Genomic DNA, 16,515 nt, shown 5'->3' with positions numbered 1-16,515 from the left:
TGCATCACTTTTGGTTTCTTCTATCAGAATCTGTATTTTTGCAACACTTGCTATGCTTGAATCATTATTGCCATCCTGATTGGCATCTGTATCATTATTGGTGGTTCTGGTAGGTTGCCAGGTTGGTTTGGGTGCCTCCTTTAGTGTAAATCCGTGGTATTTCTGGTTTATTTTAACATCTGCTAGTGAAGAAAAGTACTTGCACAACTTTCGACAACTTCCTGTATGATTTGAGGCATAATTTATGTCTGTAGCACAAACAGTGCAGGAGGAATTACATGCTGAAGTTAAATACTTAGTGTTATGGTTTCTATGAGCAGTAATAGTGATGCTTGCCTTAGCAAACACCACCAACTACCTTATGACCCTCTCTGAAGTTCTGGCATAGACTGCACAAGGTTTTGGCCCTGGGCCCCTATACTGGCACAAGGGTGGCACAGTTAGCAGCGTGACGAAGCATACAAAAGCTGCAACACCGGTTGAATTCCCGTCTGCCTTTAAAGGCTTTCAGAGGTTGCTGCGGTAACAGTCTTTTTCAGACCTTCTCTCTAATTGAGTCTTGTGTTTTTGTCCCGGAGCACAAAGCGCTGATTATCCCGCCGTAACAAAGTCGGGAGGGGCAGGGGGCAGCACTGGAGTGAATGCCATTGCTTTCTCATGAAGCCGATTGGCTGTTTGCTCACTGTCCTGTACACATGGGTAGTTTTATGTGGTCCTCCCCTCATATGTGGACCCAATACTTACACAATAGCAGTTCAACCGAGTTCACTGATGCCCAGATTAAGCACTAACATGTTACTTAAATTAGTAGACTCTCGGTTCATCATTTACAACTGCAACCACTGGCGTGACTACGCATTGAAGAGAATTCTTACATATTATTGGCCTTCAAATCACTATGGAAACCAAATGTTTTGACCCAGAAAGCAACATGAAACTCTAACATGTTATTTGCTGCTCTCTCCTCTTCTGCTCTCGGTTCAAGTCTGCAGCCTCAACCCAACTTAAACTGGTCCAATACGTCTGGAACGTTCCATCACAACTTTACCATTCCGTCACGTTTTGGTTGACACTGCGGCCAGTAAGAATGCAGAAAGGTCATGGCATGGGAAGCGTAATTCAATTCAGTGGTGTGCAACTCGTTCCAAATCCCTCCGTGGACATCAGCCGAGCTGTAAAGTCATCAAGTTCATTTCATTGACTTAATTGAAGGTTTAGGATGAAAAGATGCAGAGTATGATTTTTTTATTTTTTTATTTCCCAGGACACAAACAAGGTGCTTTTCAGTAACTCATTTAAAAACCCATACATATGCACAAAATGCAATCGTTCTATGAACTGGTGCTTGAACACTGACTTGCTCTACTTTAGATTCTGGTTTTCGCTGCTTTTTGTGGTTATATAACTGTTTCCAGAAACTCTGGGCTATCGACACGAGGAGCAGCTTCCAAACGCCTCTGAGGGTAGCCTCAAAAACACATGATTTATGGCTGCGTTGTGATACTTGGGCAGAGCCAGCGCACATCTAAGGCCCTGTGCCACTTCAATTCACCCTCATAAAAGATATAAGAGCAAAAAACCAAATAACAAAATCAGAGCCATTGCCGAAACCACACCTCACCAGGACAACAGCAGAGAACCAGTCTGACTACAAGGAAAAAGGAGAAAATGTTTTATTCAATCTTAATAAAACTGAAATCAGTTAGAATTTATAGATAACCGAGCAGCTATATTTAAATTTAAAGGCAATAATGGTCAAAATAATAGTAGACAATCAATACTTTATTTATAAGAATTAAGAATTTATTCATAAGAGAACCACATGACAGAAGATTTATAATGAAAAGCAGGACAATAAATATAATGGGAAAGATTTTCCAACATTATGGCACAAAAAACTAAGCAATGGGGGATTTTTATTTTTTGGTCGTCCAGTCAGCTAATCTTTAAAACGCTAACATTTGTAAGCTTGTAACAATACCAGGCATTTGGAGTTCTAAACAGAATGACTCCAAATGGAATGACTTAGGAAGGAATGTCTTCAGGAAGGCTTTCAGTATATAGCAGTTGGAGCAGAGCGGGATTTTAATGGCGGATGAGCTTTAAAACTAGCGATAACGTTTAGCCTCGAGATGCAAGGCCAAAATAAACTCAAAACACAAGGCGTATGGTGTAAAACAAAGAATCGTACTGCAAAACTAGAAAATTCTCTTTACAGTTCTCCGTACTTCATAAAAAACACTTTATAAAAGAAACTATAAAAGATCATTTTCACCATTGTTAAGATGGCAGATTTGAGATATCACCACTCACGATTGTTTACCCAAACACATGCGCTGGGAGGGAAGGGGTAACTGTGAGAAGCAAAAGGCATAGCAAAAGACTTGCTCTGTTGATATACATCATGTTAATACTGCTTTGACTAACAGCGCCGCAGCGTTCTCTAGTAGTCGATGCCCTGGTCGTTGTAGTGCCCTCTGTACTCATCGTGGTATTCACCCTGGTACTCTTCCTCTTGATATTCTGCCTGATAGTCACTATCACTGATTTCGGAGCCATTCGTCCCGGTGCCTTGGCTTCCGTTGGCATGAATCATGGGCTCTGTAGGGGTTGCGCAATACTTGGGGTCGTAAACTTGCCGTCCCAAGCCGTACACGCTCATGCCCTTCTGAGAGGCTACCTTATTGGTTCCCATTTGCAATGAGATGGTGGAGTTGTCCACTGGTTGCAGAGCTGCCTTCTGGTCATAGATATCTCTCCTAGTTCCTGGGGCAGACATGCCAGCCTGGAGACAGACACATGGTAAATGTGTCATTTTTGATCATTTTTGTTTGATATATTGTTGATACATGTCTGCGTTTTGGTATACCTGGCTAGCTCCTTTGTTGGTGCCCATTTGCAGACTGATGGTGGTCTGGTCATAGGGTTTCTCTGTCTGTGTCTTGGGGTCGTAAAGATGTCTCCTAGTCCCATAGGCGGTCATACCGGCCTGACTTGCGCATTTGTTGGTTCCCATCTGAAACAAAAGTCAGAAACACTTGGGTTAAAACACCCCTGTAGATGATTCACCTTGAATTTTCTCCAAACAATCCAGGCCTGCAGTCAACCTTTATCTTTAGAAAACCTTCCCAGAGGCATGTCTGCACTGATATTGATTGAGTCGCTATTTTTAATCTGGAGGTTCAAACCTCATAATGAATGATCCTTTGAGTGCCATTCTGGTAAAAGGATTAACTGAATGACCAGTTCTCAATAATTAGGCTTCCTTTAAACCCACTCATGCAGAAACATTCAACAAGTTCCAGGAATAGTGTCTATAACCTGAAGTCCGATGACACACTGGCCAGCCTTCATCTTCTCTTCATCAAACTGTCTATGCTGCTTGTCTGCATATTTCACACCAATGTCAAAGTTTGTTTCCATGCCTTTGGTCTTTGCCTGTTGAAAAAGAAATAAACATTTTATAGTTGCAAAATTTAGGGTGTCAATATTTAATTTTATTTTATGGAACCTATTTATATTTACTCAAGGAAACCCTTTATTTTTAATATTTCTTTAAATCACACAAAATATTCAATGTAAGACACAGGTTGAGCAGAACTGAGAACGTACCATACTGGCCAGAGCGAGAAGTGTGGTCTGGACTTGCGTCATGTTCCCATTTTCAAAGAGGTCATTGGCTTCAAAGATGTCATTGGGCTTCAGCCCGTAGGCCAGAATGGCTTTGATGAAATTCCCAAGGTTCTCTAGCTGAGGGTACAATGGTTACATTAAGGGTTTGTTTCTCCATAACATCATTGGTTACCTCATTTTCAGATAAAAGAGTTAGTTTTGGTTGATGAGTCAAAGAGTGCATTAATGGGTCCATTTATTCTTACAGCAAGTAAAGAGTTCTGATACTACAGCTTATATACACTAAATGTGTTTCTGCAGTTGTTAGCAGCTTCTGCCTGTCTTAGTATTTGCCAACAATGTGATTTCGTATGCTGTATTGTAAGTCACTTTGAAAGGAAAGTGCTTCTTACTTCTCAAACGGGCTAATCTGGATGAAAACAAAGACCGTAGGAGACTCTGAGATATTTACCTTATGCCAGTTTAACTGTGAATGGTTTATTTTCTTTATCGATCCAGGCTGAAGCTTGTTTATCAATCTGAAAAGAATAAAAACAACGAATGATTTCAATTTATTTCTTTTTGCAAGCATCTTCAATGGGCACAATAGAGGTGTAAAGTAAGTAATTTCGATTCTACCAGCGTCACCCAATGGAATTGGCAAAATAATGATTGTTTTCATACTGGTCACCCAAACAGATAGTCTCAGCCCAAATGTATGCCATTGGTATGCCATTTCATTATGTCTGGTCAAGACTTTAATAGTGCCACAAATAGTGTTTAGCTGGTCAGACAAGTGGTTTTTTCCAGTCTGACCAACTGAAATGTTCCCAGAACTGACCAATAGACCAGCCTGTGAGAAAATCTAAGGCCAGCAAACTAGCTTAGGCTTGTTAAAACTGTTTTTTTGTTTCAAGCAGGGAAGCCTTGCCCGCATGGCCAATTTATGTTTACCAACTTACTCGCACAGTATGACGCCATCCTTGAGCCCTTTCTGAAAGTTGTCTCCGATCGGCATTCCAGTCACCTCCTCGATCCAGAAACGAAGCTCTTCCTCCTTCTGTAGGTCATATTTCTGTGCGATCTGTGAGAAGAAACAACCCAATCAGTGAGTCAGCCAACACACATCAGTCATTTATGAGTCAAACCGGCTCTGCAGGATCACAGATATGTGTCCTGGACAATCTTCCTTTAGATTCTACTGTAATGTGTCAGCATACATGCTTATCTAAACTTTTGTAATGTCAATACACTTTTTGCTTATCCTCACACAGAATATTTAACTAAAAAACACACCAAAACAATAGTTTGAAACACCTAAAAGATCTGTTTGAATTTTAAATGTTGGATAAGAGCTAATGGAAAATCATCAAATGGAGCTTAATTAAATTGGATTGCCTATAAAAACTCATTTCTGGCTTTGTTTGGCTTTCTCCTTTGTGAATAGAATGGCGTTCAAAGCATGTGAGGCAACACCGACGTGCGATTGTGCATAAAATTCCCACAAAGAGTCACAGCGAGAATCTATTCTGGCCGTTTCGCTCTTTCTCAGGACTTTTCTGACCGTAAATAGCACTGTTGACCAGCTGACATTGAATAATGTGCTCAGAGTGGACAAATACAGTATGACTAACATCAGATCTTTACAAAATGCCAGAATGAAATGTCAATGTTAAGTCTGTTTATTGTGCAGTAGGTGATGAAGTAATTCTTAGTAAAGTGATTTGAGGCATCAAAGTAAGAGTTAGGTTATTCTAATCTCTAAAATCAAGTATGTGTAATAGTAGATGTCAAACATGCCTCACTGAGCACTTCTTATTAATACAGACTTGTTTTCTTCTTCATGAGTCCTAACTATTACTTTAGCTTCAAGTGTAAGCCTTCAAAAATAGTTTACATATTTTGGGGGGACATTCAAATAATTACATTTAAACACAGCATGTTTAAACTGATTTAAAGTAGCTAACAATACAAGTTCCAGGAAATGGCTTCTATCACTCCATTTCGAGTTCAGGATTCAGGGTCAGACTGTACAAAGACAAAGCTAAATGCGGCTATCATACAGATCATGAGAGAAAGGGACAAAAGGACCTACAGGGAAAAAAGGGTGGATAAGATATTCTCGGAATGAGGTGTTTAAGACAGAAAATGTCTCTCTTTCCCACCAAAACATGATAAAGGCTTTCCTCATGGCCTTCTGTCTGCTATCTCAAAACATATTTACAGCACAAACACAGTCCTAACCCTTCGAGTTTCCACAGAGATATCCAGCTAGAGTCCTCTTACTGTTTAGCTTATGTTTCAGGTTCTAGGTTAATTGCAATATCTGCTTTTTCTTCTCAGAAGTGGAGGGAAATATTAGCATTCAGAGTGTTTTGGTCTTGTACCACGATAGCTCCATGTTTAGGAGTCACTGTGAAAAATATTTGATCAGCTAACATACAGGTATGTGCTTTATTTGCACTACTGGTCAAAAGTAATGGATCGGTACGTGTTTTTGTTTTGTTTTTGGTTTTTTAGGGGTATCGTAAGCACACTAAGGCTGCATTATTTGAGCAATCAGTAAAACAGTAATACTGTGAAATATTGCATGTAATAAAATGTTGTACTTGTACAGTAAGTTACGTGTTAACATGTAACTTATTCCTACAATGGTAAAGCAATTTTCACCATCACTACTTAACGTTTACAGTCTTCAGAGTCACACTATACTTCAGAAATCATTCAAATATGCTGATTTGCTGCTCAAGAAACATTTATTGTTATCATCAGTGTTGAATGATCTATAAAGAGTTCAAAATAACAGCATTTATTTGAAAAAAAAAAAATGTACATTATAAATGTCTTTTCAGTCATTTTTGGTCCATTTAATGCATCCTCACTAAATAAAAGTATTAATTTCTTTCAAAAAATCTTACTGTACCCGATTATTATTCAACAAAATAACATTAATATCAAAAAGTCATTTTTAATGTTCAAATTAATAAAAAAAAAAAACTCCTTAGGGTATGAAAATACTATGGTATTCATAATATTATAATAATAATAATATTATAATCACTTTCTATTCTATTTGTTTTCTTTCTATTTATTTGATAAATAAATAAATCCTTGCTACTGTACATGTACTTGCGTATAATTGCTCTTTGATTCTGACTGCTTCCATTGTACTCATTTGTAAGTCGCTTTGGATAAAAGCATAAAATCACTTTGGTGTCTTGGCAAATCTATTACCAACATAGTATCTGAGCTATGATGTCCACATACTTTATACAATTGTCTCATTTGTGCCTATTTTTATTCCTCCTAAGGGATTTGAAGATATAGCTCAGGGGCCCTATAAACTTCCATAGAAGGCCTTTCGGCAAGTTGAAGTTCAATCAGATATCCTCCCACACTGCAGCCCAGGAGTCAGAATGTGAGACCACTAGGAAAAAATGGTGTGTGGGGTGTTATGGCAGGTCCCTTGCGCAATTTGAGGTCAGCTGAGATGACTTTTCTCCTATAATGACAGACAAAAAGCTAAACCGTACACAGTCTCTCATCTTTGAAGAACTGCATGACTTTTGGCATGTTCCAAATAGTTCAAAAGAGCACTGGATGATTTCAGACGTAGTGGGAGACAAAGAAGGTTATATCTCTGATATAATGAGCCATTGACTGGGGTGATGTATATTAGACACGGATTGGAAAAAATCAAGACTGACAAAAGAAGGGGAAAGAACAGAAGAACTCCACGGAGAAACTGAGCAAAGATTGGAGAACCATGTGTCTGTCTTGTCTTTCCTTCCAGTCCACTGGGAAACCAGCCAGTGGTAGAAAAAAAAGAGAGGAAAATGTGGAAAAGTGACCCCTTGATGGAGATGTTAGAAGCATTTGGGGAAGAAGAACATTCTGGAAGGTTGTGGGCTGATCCCGCTAGAGACCGACCTCTAGCTCTCCTCCCCCACTCATAATTCTGAGAGCTTACTGATGACAGCACAAAAGGCGAGCAAACATCAGACTAAAAAAAGGGCAGGGAGTGAAAGGACTCGCGATGCGACGCGATCAATTCGACAAACAGTCCCTGAGAGATCGATGTCAACAGTGGTGACAACGGAGGAGGGGAGGGGTGACCTTTTCACCTTGGGTAAAGACTAAAAAACACACAAATCTACGATCCTCAACACCAAAAAATCCCATTTGTTTACAAACTAAGCTTCTCTATTAGCAAAATAATAAATTTTTCAGAAGTGTGCATAACTTACTGTGGCATCATAATAGTTAACTTAGCAAAAAACAAACTTGGTAAACGAGCAAATGTTCTGACTTTATTTTCTCTGACTAATACAGAGTATTGTGCTGAAATCAGGCATGCCTGTTTAATGGCATGCAAGCAACTAGTCCAGCCAGTATTAGGCAAAATTTAACCATGTGCTCTGGAAATACCCCAGCTACAATGAGGAGAGATTTGCCTGTGAAATCAGCTTGTTTTTCAGATCTGAAAAGGAACTTTTTAAGTCACAAACTGACAGACATTTGTCCTAAAAAAAACATGTTAGCAAGGTTTACATTTCGAAAGTTGTGTAATATTTAGCAACTACATTGCTATGGCATTGCTAGATAAAAGCTAGGTTGTTCTAATGATTTCAATGTGATTTTAGGATGTTCTGATTGGTTGCTAGGGCATTTTGAGTGGCCAATTACTAGCTTCAGTCAAACAAGCCCATCCTCTCTACATTTTTTCCCCCTATTTCTGTATGCCATTTCGAGCGAATGAACTACTCATCCCATAAACCACCGCGCCTCACTGAATTCGACTGAAGCCCACAGCCACGAACGAGCCTTTTTAGTGACTTCCAAAACTGACGACGGTCGCGCAAACTTTTTCCTCCAGTGAATTCTATTTTATATAGTGAATGTGCAGTAATAGCAGTTCTTTCAGTATTAATCGTGTAAATAAATAGTGTTTTATATAGGTATTGTGTATTGATTTTTGTATTTATCATTGTGTATTTTATAAATTGTGTGCGTGCTTGAAAGCGGTTAACGATAACGTCACCAATGGTGCAGTGCTTTGTACCTGACTGCAATCACCACTCAGTCGTCAACACATGTCGTTGCCATTACACAAATGTTCAGTAAATGCACAAAAAGGTATGCCTAGGCTAAACATTGTTTTGACAGTCAGTGGCATCATAAAATAATTGATATGACTCATACCGTATGAAGACTACAGTAGTCTAGCTAAAGTGGATGATAATGCTAACTTACGTTACCAACCTCCCTGCAAAACTCACCAAAACTTTGTAGTTCTAGTCCCTCATGCTGGCCCTTACAAAACCCACAAGCTGACCCTCGGACACGCTACACTCAACTAATATTGCATGACCCTATCTAAAGTGGTTTTCACACCTTTGAACACTTTTGTTTTCCTCCTTGAAAAAAGCCATCATGGCAGCCAAGGAGATAATGATTGCACTGATAAGTCTACCGTGCAAAAACGCAACACAAGTTTAGTTTTTATTGATGCTATTCAGACTTCACGGACCTTCACGGGGTTTAACCAGACGGTTACACGAGTTCCACCAATCAGATGCATCACTGTGGGATTGTGGGATTGTTCAGGATTGTGGGTAATGAAGTACTTATCCAAGACATCGTGAATAAAAGGCATTTATCTCAAAACAAGGTTAGTGCCCCATTTTGGCGTTTATATGAGCAGATACTATCGCTTAGTACAGCTGTAGCTGGTTTAAAGTCAACCATGTATGGTTACGTTTTTATGGCTTATACCCAAACTGTCAATGCAGAAATTGCATTGAATTTTTACTTCCAGCACCAGCTGTTGACGGGACTGTGATGCTCTATGCTGTGAATAGTCAGATGGTGCAGTCCTTTGTGATTGGTCCAGAGAAATAGAGATCACTCTCTACAGCTCTGGATTGGTGTAGAGCCGTAACAAATTGAGATTCAAATTCCTGACGAATGGTTTCGGCGATTGCGAGCAGACTCTTTATTAGACAGATAATAACTTTAAAACTTTTAGTCAGCTTCACAACTTTGCTGATAGTTTATGTTCACATACAGCAACATGACACAGTGCATGAAAGGTAATAGTCAAAAATGCATAATAGCGACACTTTAAGAAAATATGTGTAATATTCGGAACCACAATTATAGGTGATCGCTAGGTTGTTCTGAGTGGTTGCTAGGTGGCTACTTACTTGCTTTAGTCAAAAAAGCCCATCCTAACATTGTCGTTTATAATAAAATGTGAGTAATATATGGAACAACAATTCTAAGGTATTTGCTAGGGCGTTGCTAGGGTGTTCTGAGTGGTTGTTAGGTGGCTACATTTTTCATGTTTTTAACTTTTTTAAAATTGTGTGTAATATTTGTAACCACAATTCTAGGGCATTGCTAGGTGATTGTTAGGGTGCTTTGATTGGTTGCAAAGTAGATGCTATGGTGTTCAGAGTGGTTGCTAGATAACTCAAACATTCAAACTTGATTTTGTGAAGAAAATGCACATAATCTTTGGAACCACAGTTTTTCAGTATTTTTAGGTGGTTGCTAGGTAATAGCTAGGGAGTTCTGATTAGTCACTAAAGTTTTCCACCGAAGTATAAAAATATAATAATGATGACGATTGTTGACTTAATCACCACTCAAAACAACAATGACAGAATGACACATCTTTCACAAAGCTTTTAAATGCATAGTAGTGCAAGTAGTTCAGTTCACAGGCACATTTTGGACAAAAGGCTTTCAAACCTTCAATAGACATTGATAATCTTTTTAAATAAGTGTTTCAATAAGCCTAGTCTAAGTTTACACTGTTGAAAATCCTGCTGAACAATAGACCCAAAACAATAGCTTCAGGAAGACACGCTTTCCTGTTCCTCCTAAAATGGCAACACAGGGTTAACAACCATGGCCACACTTCACAGAGCCTTAACCAAACCTGGAAAATATTGCTGATCAGCACATTGCAGGGAATGTAACGGCCCCTCACTGGGCCGCCTGCCCATCAGCAGTCACAGTATGGCAGTAAAGTGTTTTTACGCCGAGGATCAACATGGAATGTGGTATTAGAGAGCGACAGATTAAAGCCCTAAGGTTAACCTGGTCAGGTTTTACCCAAAAACCACCGTGACCTCCTTGCTCTGACCTTCGTCCTGTCCCAGGACATGCTGTGGGCCCAGTACTGGCATATTTCCAAGACTGCAACACAGACATGCACGCTAAGATAGATGCAGAATGAGATGCGCATGAGAGCCAAGAATAATATGAATTAATTCCAGTCTGAAAACGCGTTTCCCATGCCTAAAAGAATCAAGGTGTCTGTTGAACCACATCCAAACATTTCAGGGGGAATTCCTGCATGTCTAACTCCATATTCAAAGTTCTGACAATGGAAAATTTGTGGATGTAATATACAAGAGAAAGTATTTAACTACTAAACAGAGCTACCAAATCCTCAATGGTTTGCAAAAGCTCTCATCCAGGAATCCCTGTCCGTCTCTACCCACTGTCCGGGGAAAACAACATGGCAAAAACAACCGATATGATTAATATAATGCAACACGAATGGCCATTATAAAAATAGGTTGCTAATTGACATCTCTTCCATGTGTAAAAATAAACCAGTCTGAACAATATCTCCACTGTGCTGGACTCGAGCAGAGGATGATGCTTTGGCAACAAGACCATAATGAACGGACCATTGTGTCTGCTATTACATAACCAGAGAGGGTCGTTAATTTGATTGGGAAAAGATCATTTCCCATTATGTCATTTGTGAGTTTTATTTTAAGGAATAATTCTATTTGACAAGAGATTTGTTGACATTTACAGGCTGATGTACCGATGTTTCTAGATCTCACTGTAAGAGCTTTGACTTCCCACATTTCCAAAGGCAGAAAACAGCTCTTGATGAAGCTGTTGATGAAACTCAAGGAACGAGACAAACAAGTCCTCGGAAAGCACATGACCTATAAAAAGTCTGAAATTAATACATTTAAGAATGTTCACATAGGTTACTACTGATTGAAAAGTAGGTATTTCTTGTATGAATATATTATTTTTGCTTCTAAAATTGTATTATTTATCCAGTCATTAATATCCCTGCACAATATAAAAAGTATTATTTTCTATTCATATAAGACAAAAGACCTATACACACACTACAAGATTTGTCTTTTAAGTAAATGTTGTTATTTTGAAGTTTCAGTGAATATATATATATATATATATATATATATATATATATATATATATATATATATATATATATATACACACATGTAATTTATTTTGTCTTTATATATACATAACAAATGTACACAGTACACACAAATATATAAACACTTTTATTTTGGAGGCAATTAATTGCAATTAATTGTTGCCCAGCACTAAAATAATATTAAGCAATGATCATGTGACACTGATGACTGAAGTAATAGCTGCTGAAAATTCAGTTTTGCCATCAAAGGAAAAAGTAGATTTTAAAATACATTCAAAACAGTCATTTTAACTTAAAATATTTTAAATATTGCTGTTTTACTTAAGTTTGGATCAAATATATACATTCATGATGAGCATGAGAAAAATCTTCAGAACTCTTACTGACCTCAAACTGTAAGCATGCAAAAAAGCAAACACTTTTCCCGCAGTCTTTCAGTGTCCAGCAGGGTAAAATGGAAAATAAGTCATTGATAAAGAGAGGAAATGGTGTAATGGAACTGGTCCCTAGAACTACACTAGCAAGATCAAATTTGTAGTTTTAGCCACATGCTTTTCATTGTAAAAGCTTAAAGAACCTGTATGACGTTCTTTCTGCTGAGGGAAAAAAGTTAATTTGAACTCAATTTGAATGTCAAGCTCCAAAACAAAACAAGAAAGGATCATAAAAGTATCATAGTTCATAAGAGACATTTGTGAATTAATTGTTCTTACGAGATGAATCAGTTCATCCAGTTTATCAAAACAAGTCTGATGAACCAAATTTGATTCAAATCACTAACTTAATGATCAGTTTACCACTCACCAGGGGAGAAAATGATCAGAGAATAACGACTAGTGTTTTGCATCTTTTATAAAGCTTGAATGCTCCAGCTTCTTTTCAACTGCAATAAGCAACCATTATTTCTCCCTTTGTATTACCAGAAGTCACACGTGTTTGAAACAACATGAGTAAATGAATCACATAATTTACATTTCAGGGTGAAATATTTATTGTATGGCATCTGGCTAAAAAAAGTTACATTCATTCATTGAGCTAAATATATCATTATTGCAATACACCCTTTGACAGATCAAAGCCAGTAGTTGAACTCTTCTGAATGAAGCAGGATTATACACATCACAGCTGTTCCGGCACTGTCGTCACTTTTTAGGAATGCTTAAAATTCCAAGATGAAATCCTTACTTCCGAAGGGGTTAGATGAAAGACACAGACACCTACTAGGATTGTTCAGGCGTAAACAACTGTTTAATTTACCTAAGATTACTTGAATCAAAAATGATGATGTCATGCTTAAGACATCTGTTCTGTATGCATGTATGTTTGTGTGAGGGAGGTCTTTTTAAGTTGATTCATTGGTTTACGTATGTTATTGTATGCAACATCCTGTCTGATCATTTTGACTCATGATTTACTAATCACTAATACTTATCACTGCAAAATTATTAAAGATTAGACATGCTTCATAACGATTCCTTAAAATGACCCTCCTGCTCCTTATAAGAATATTTTATTTAATTTATTAACAACATATTTATTCCAGAAGTAATAAGCTTTCCAGCCTATATGACAGTCATATTAAAATGAAGTCATCTCTAAACTCTGGACAATCAAAGATCTAGTGAGGATTTGATTTAATTTATTATTTTTTTGTTGTTGTTTGTTCATGATTACTCTAACACAACCATACGAAATCAGAAACGTATCTAGGCATGATAACTTGAAGTTAGAGCAATTTTCCATTTAATAAAATCAATACTAAACAAAAGACAATATAAATCATAATTAACTTTTTTATTATTATTAGCTTTTTTATTAATGTGCTTTTAATTCAAATTCACTTGAATTCAACCTCCAATTATAATTGTGTCGTGCCTATTAAAGTTTTCAAGTATTAAATAATATCACGTAGATAAAAAAAAAAAAAAAAAACATTTAAACTAAACCATATCAATGCCAAACTAACATTTGTAGGGAATAATGCAAAATAAACTAGCCTACTTTTGAAAAGCACAGTAATATCCATAACTGTTTCTATAATGCAAACAAAAACTCAGAGATGTTCTATTCTAAACCATACATACTAAAAATGTAAGAATATTTAAAACAAAGAAATAAAGTTCAGTTTACCTTGTTTTTCACCTCCGCGGATAATCCGTAGGCTGGTCCCTTGTTAAACTGCGTCATGATTCACTTTTGTAATTTTTTTCTTAAAGTCACTGTACTGACCAACAGGGAACGAGAGAAGTAAAGTCCTAAAGATGCAGTAAGATCACAGTAATTTACAGAAGATTCGGTGCTCCGCGTGCTTGAATAATCCGCGCTCAGTGAGTTTCTTCCACAACAGCGACTCGCGCAAAAACTTCTATCCTCTATCGAGAATTTGGGGTGGAGCTAAATGATGCGTCTCTAGAGCCAATCAGAAGCATCGATTCTGCATATTAAACAGCCTATTGTTTCTCTGGCACTACTTGGCGCCACTGCAGAAAGTAATAGATCACCTAGCACAACTATTATTCGAGTTTCACTTTACTGGAAAGCTGCTGCTTATCTCTGCAGTTATATGGAGTAATAATACTTTCTTTGTCTTCTTCGAGTCTTTATGTTTGCTAGTTTGATAACAGGATAAACGTTTCACGGTTAACTTTTGTCAATTTACAAACCTTATTGCTTAACAGATAAGAATGCAGTAGGCTACATACAAATAATATATTAAAACGAAACTAAATTCTATATATTAAGAATTATCTGAAACATGTTATTAATAATAAGCACTGATTAACTTAAAAAAGAAATTGAATTAAATAAATGACATTTTTACAAAATTTCTGAGTGTGCATTAATGTTTTGTTAAACATTAAATAATTTATTAATATTTGTTTGTTGGAAAGGAGCAACACATCCTGGGGGATACAAACATTAAATTCACATATAAGAATCAAGTTTTGAAAAAAAAAAAAATCATGATTTTGTATTATTTGAGTCCCAATAAGATGAAAAATAGCATTAAATTAATTTTCTGATGTCTCTTTATGGGTTTGCCCTTTTTGAGGTTAAAGTGGTCCAAATTAAGTCCTTAGCAATGCATATTAGTAAACAAAAATTAAGTTGTGATATATTTACAGTACAAAATTTATAAAATATCTACATGGAACATGATCTTTGCTTAACACCCTAATGACTTTTTGCATAAAAGAATCATCAATTATTTTGACCCATACAATGTGTTGTTGGCTATTGGTACAAATATAACCGCGCAACTTGTGATCGCTTTTGTGGTCCAGGGTCACATATAGCATGCAGGGCAATAAAAAAAATGAAGCTTCCAGATTACATGAAGAATAGAAAATGGAATAAGACTCCAGCCTTACTGCGGTAATACTAACTATGGTAAAATACCAGTAACCACAATTTATCAACAGAAATCAAACCATGTCTATCATAAAACACACCAAGTGTATGCATCCAATTTCTGTGTTACCATTTTTTGTATTTTCAAGTAGCTTTAAATGAGCAGTCGATGCTTTGAGCTTGAAGTACTGGGTGGAGCTATGATGTCAGGGTTATTTTTGTCTGAAAGGTTGAAGAGAAAACAACATGAGGAAAAACAACTATCATGGAGGTGGTTTTCTGAGGAGATCAGTATCTCTCACTGTCACTCGACCTGTGCAGTGTCAACAAGGAAGACATTTTCTCTAAGGTTGATTGCGTTTCGTGGATATTTCTAGTACATAAGTATAAACAAAATGCCAGAATGTTGTGTGATTTATCTGAAATAAACATATTGATGATATTGGTGATGTATCACCCAGTGAAAAATGAATGGGTGAGGTGTTTCCTGATAACTCTTATGCTGAATTACTCTTGCCGTTGGTGTTTGGTGCCTGTACCTCCTCCCAAAAAGTTCCATAAATGGTCAGATTTTGGCTTTACAATATGTTAATTGATAGACTGGAGTGGCGTGGATTACTGTGATGTTTTTCTCAGCTGTTTGGACTCTCATTCTGACGGGACCCATTCACTGCATTCATTGTTGGTGAGCAAGTGATGTAATGCTACATTTCTCCAAATCTACTCCAATGAAGAAACAAACTCATCTACAACCTGGAAGGCCTGAGAGCGAGTACATTTTCAGCAAATTGGCATTTTTGGGTGAACTGGTTCTTTAAAAATCGATTTCATAGTGGATAAAATAGATGGTATTTTTATTTCTGCAATGCTACGGTTATCATCTATGCTCATAATAACCGAATTCCACATGACATCACATACCTTTCAGACATGTCTGATGGGATCATCCATTTGCAGCTGTTCAGAAACATCACAGTCGCAGAACCTTATGCTGAGAAGTAAATGACTAAGTTACCTGTATGAACTTGTTATGCAAGACAAAAGAAACCACCAGGTTACGCTCTACCTCATGCTGCAGGAATCAGAGTGCCGTCTCATCTCTAAAAACAAGAAGAACAGGATATTATAGACCCATAAAACACTACAGCTAAGAATTGCAGCTTTTTCATCTGTTTATAGTCTCTCTTTCACACCATTTCCTCTAGAATCACATACCAGCACAGGAAGACAATTAAGTACCACTGAAATGCGTAGTGAGCTGGAAAATATTTCACAACAACACTAAGAAAAAATGCATTCACATTTAAGAATGAGGAATCACAATC

General features: G+C 37.3%; 1 protein-coding gene across 1 annotated transcript; it reads right to left on the bottom strand.

The window, feature by feature from the left end:
• Window positions 1–1,656: 1,656 nt before the first annotated feature.
• On the bottom strand, window positions 1,657–14,195 carry LOC113042559 (calponin-3-like). The gene is made up of 7 exons (XM_026201499.1): window positions 13,970–14,195; window positions 4,575–4,696; window positions 4,085–4,151; window positions 3,613–3,750; window positions 3,322–3,438; window positions 2,870–3,016; window positions 1,657–2,785 (listed from the first exon to the last, which is right to left on the bottom strand). The coding sequence occupies exons 1-7, from the start codon at window positions 14,024–14,026 to the stop codon at window positions 2,444–2,446; spliced, it is 990 nt and encodes a 329-aa protein (XP_026057284.1). The 5' UTR covers window positions 14,027–14,195; the 3' UTR covers window positions 1,657–2,443.
• Between the last annotated feature and the right edge of the window lie 2,320 nt (window positions 14,196–16,515).

The sequence above is a fragment of the Carassius auratus genome, chromosome 24 (assembly GCF_003368295.1).
Source record: "Carassius auratus strain Wakin chromosome 24, ASM336829v1, whole genome shotgun sequence".
Taxonomy (NCBI): domain Eukaryota; kingdom Metazoa; phylum Chordata; class Actinopteri; order Cypriniformes; family Cyprinidae; genus Carassius; species Carassius auratus.
The sequence above is the reverse complement of the archived record's forward strand: the minus strand, read 5'-3'. Positions and strand labels throughout refer to the sequence as shown.

Excerpts from the sequence above, each read along its gene's own strand:
- LOC113042559 (XM_026201499.1), bottom strand. The coding sequence starts at position 14,026 with ATGACGCAGTTTAACAAGGGACCAGCCTACGGATTATCCGCGGAGGTG. Across the intron at positions 4,697-13,969 it reads CCGCGGAGGTGAAAAACAAG|ATCGCACAGAAATATGACCT; the intron begins GTAAACTGAACT and ends TTCTTCTCACAG. Across the intron at positions 3,017-3,321 it reads AGTGTGTCATCGGACTTCAG|ATGGGAACCAACAAATGCGC; the intron begins GTTATAGACACT and ends CTTTTGTTTCAG.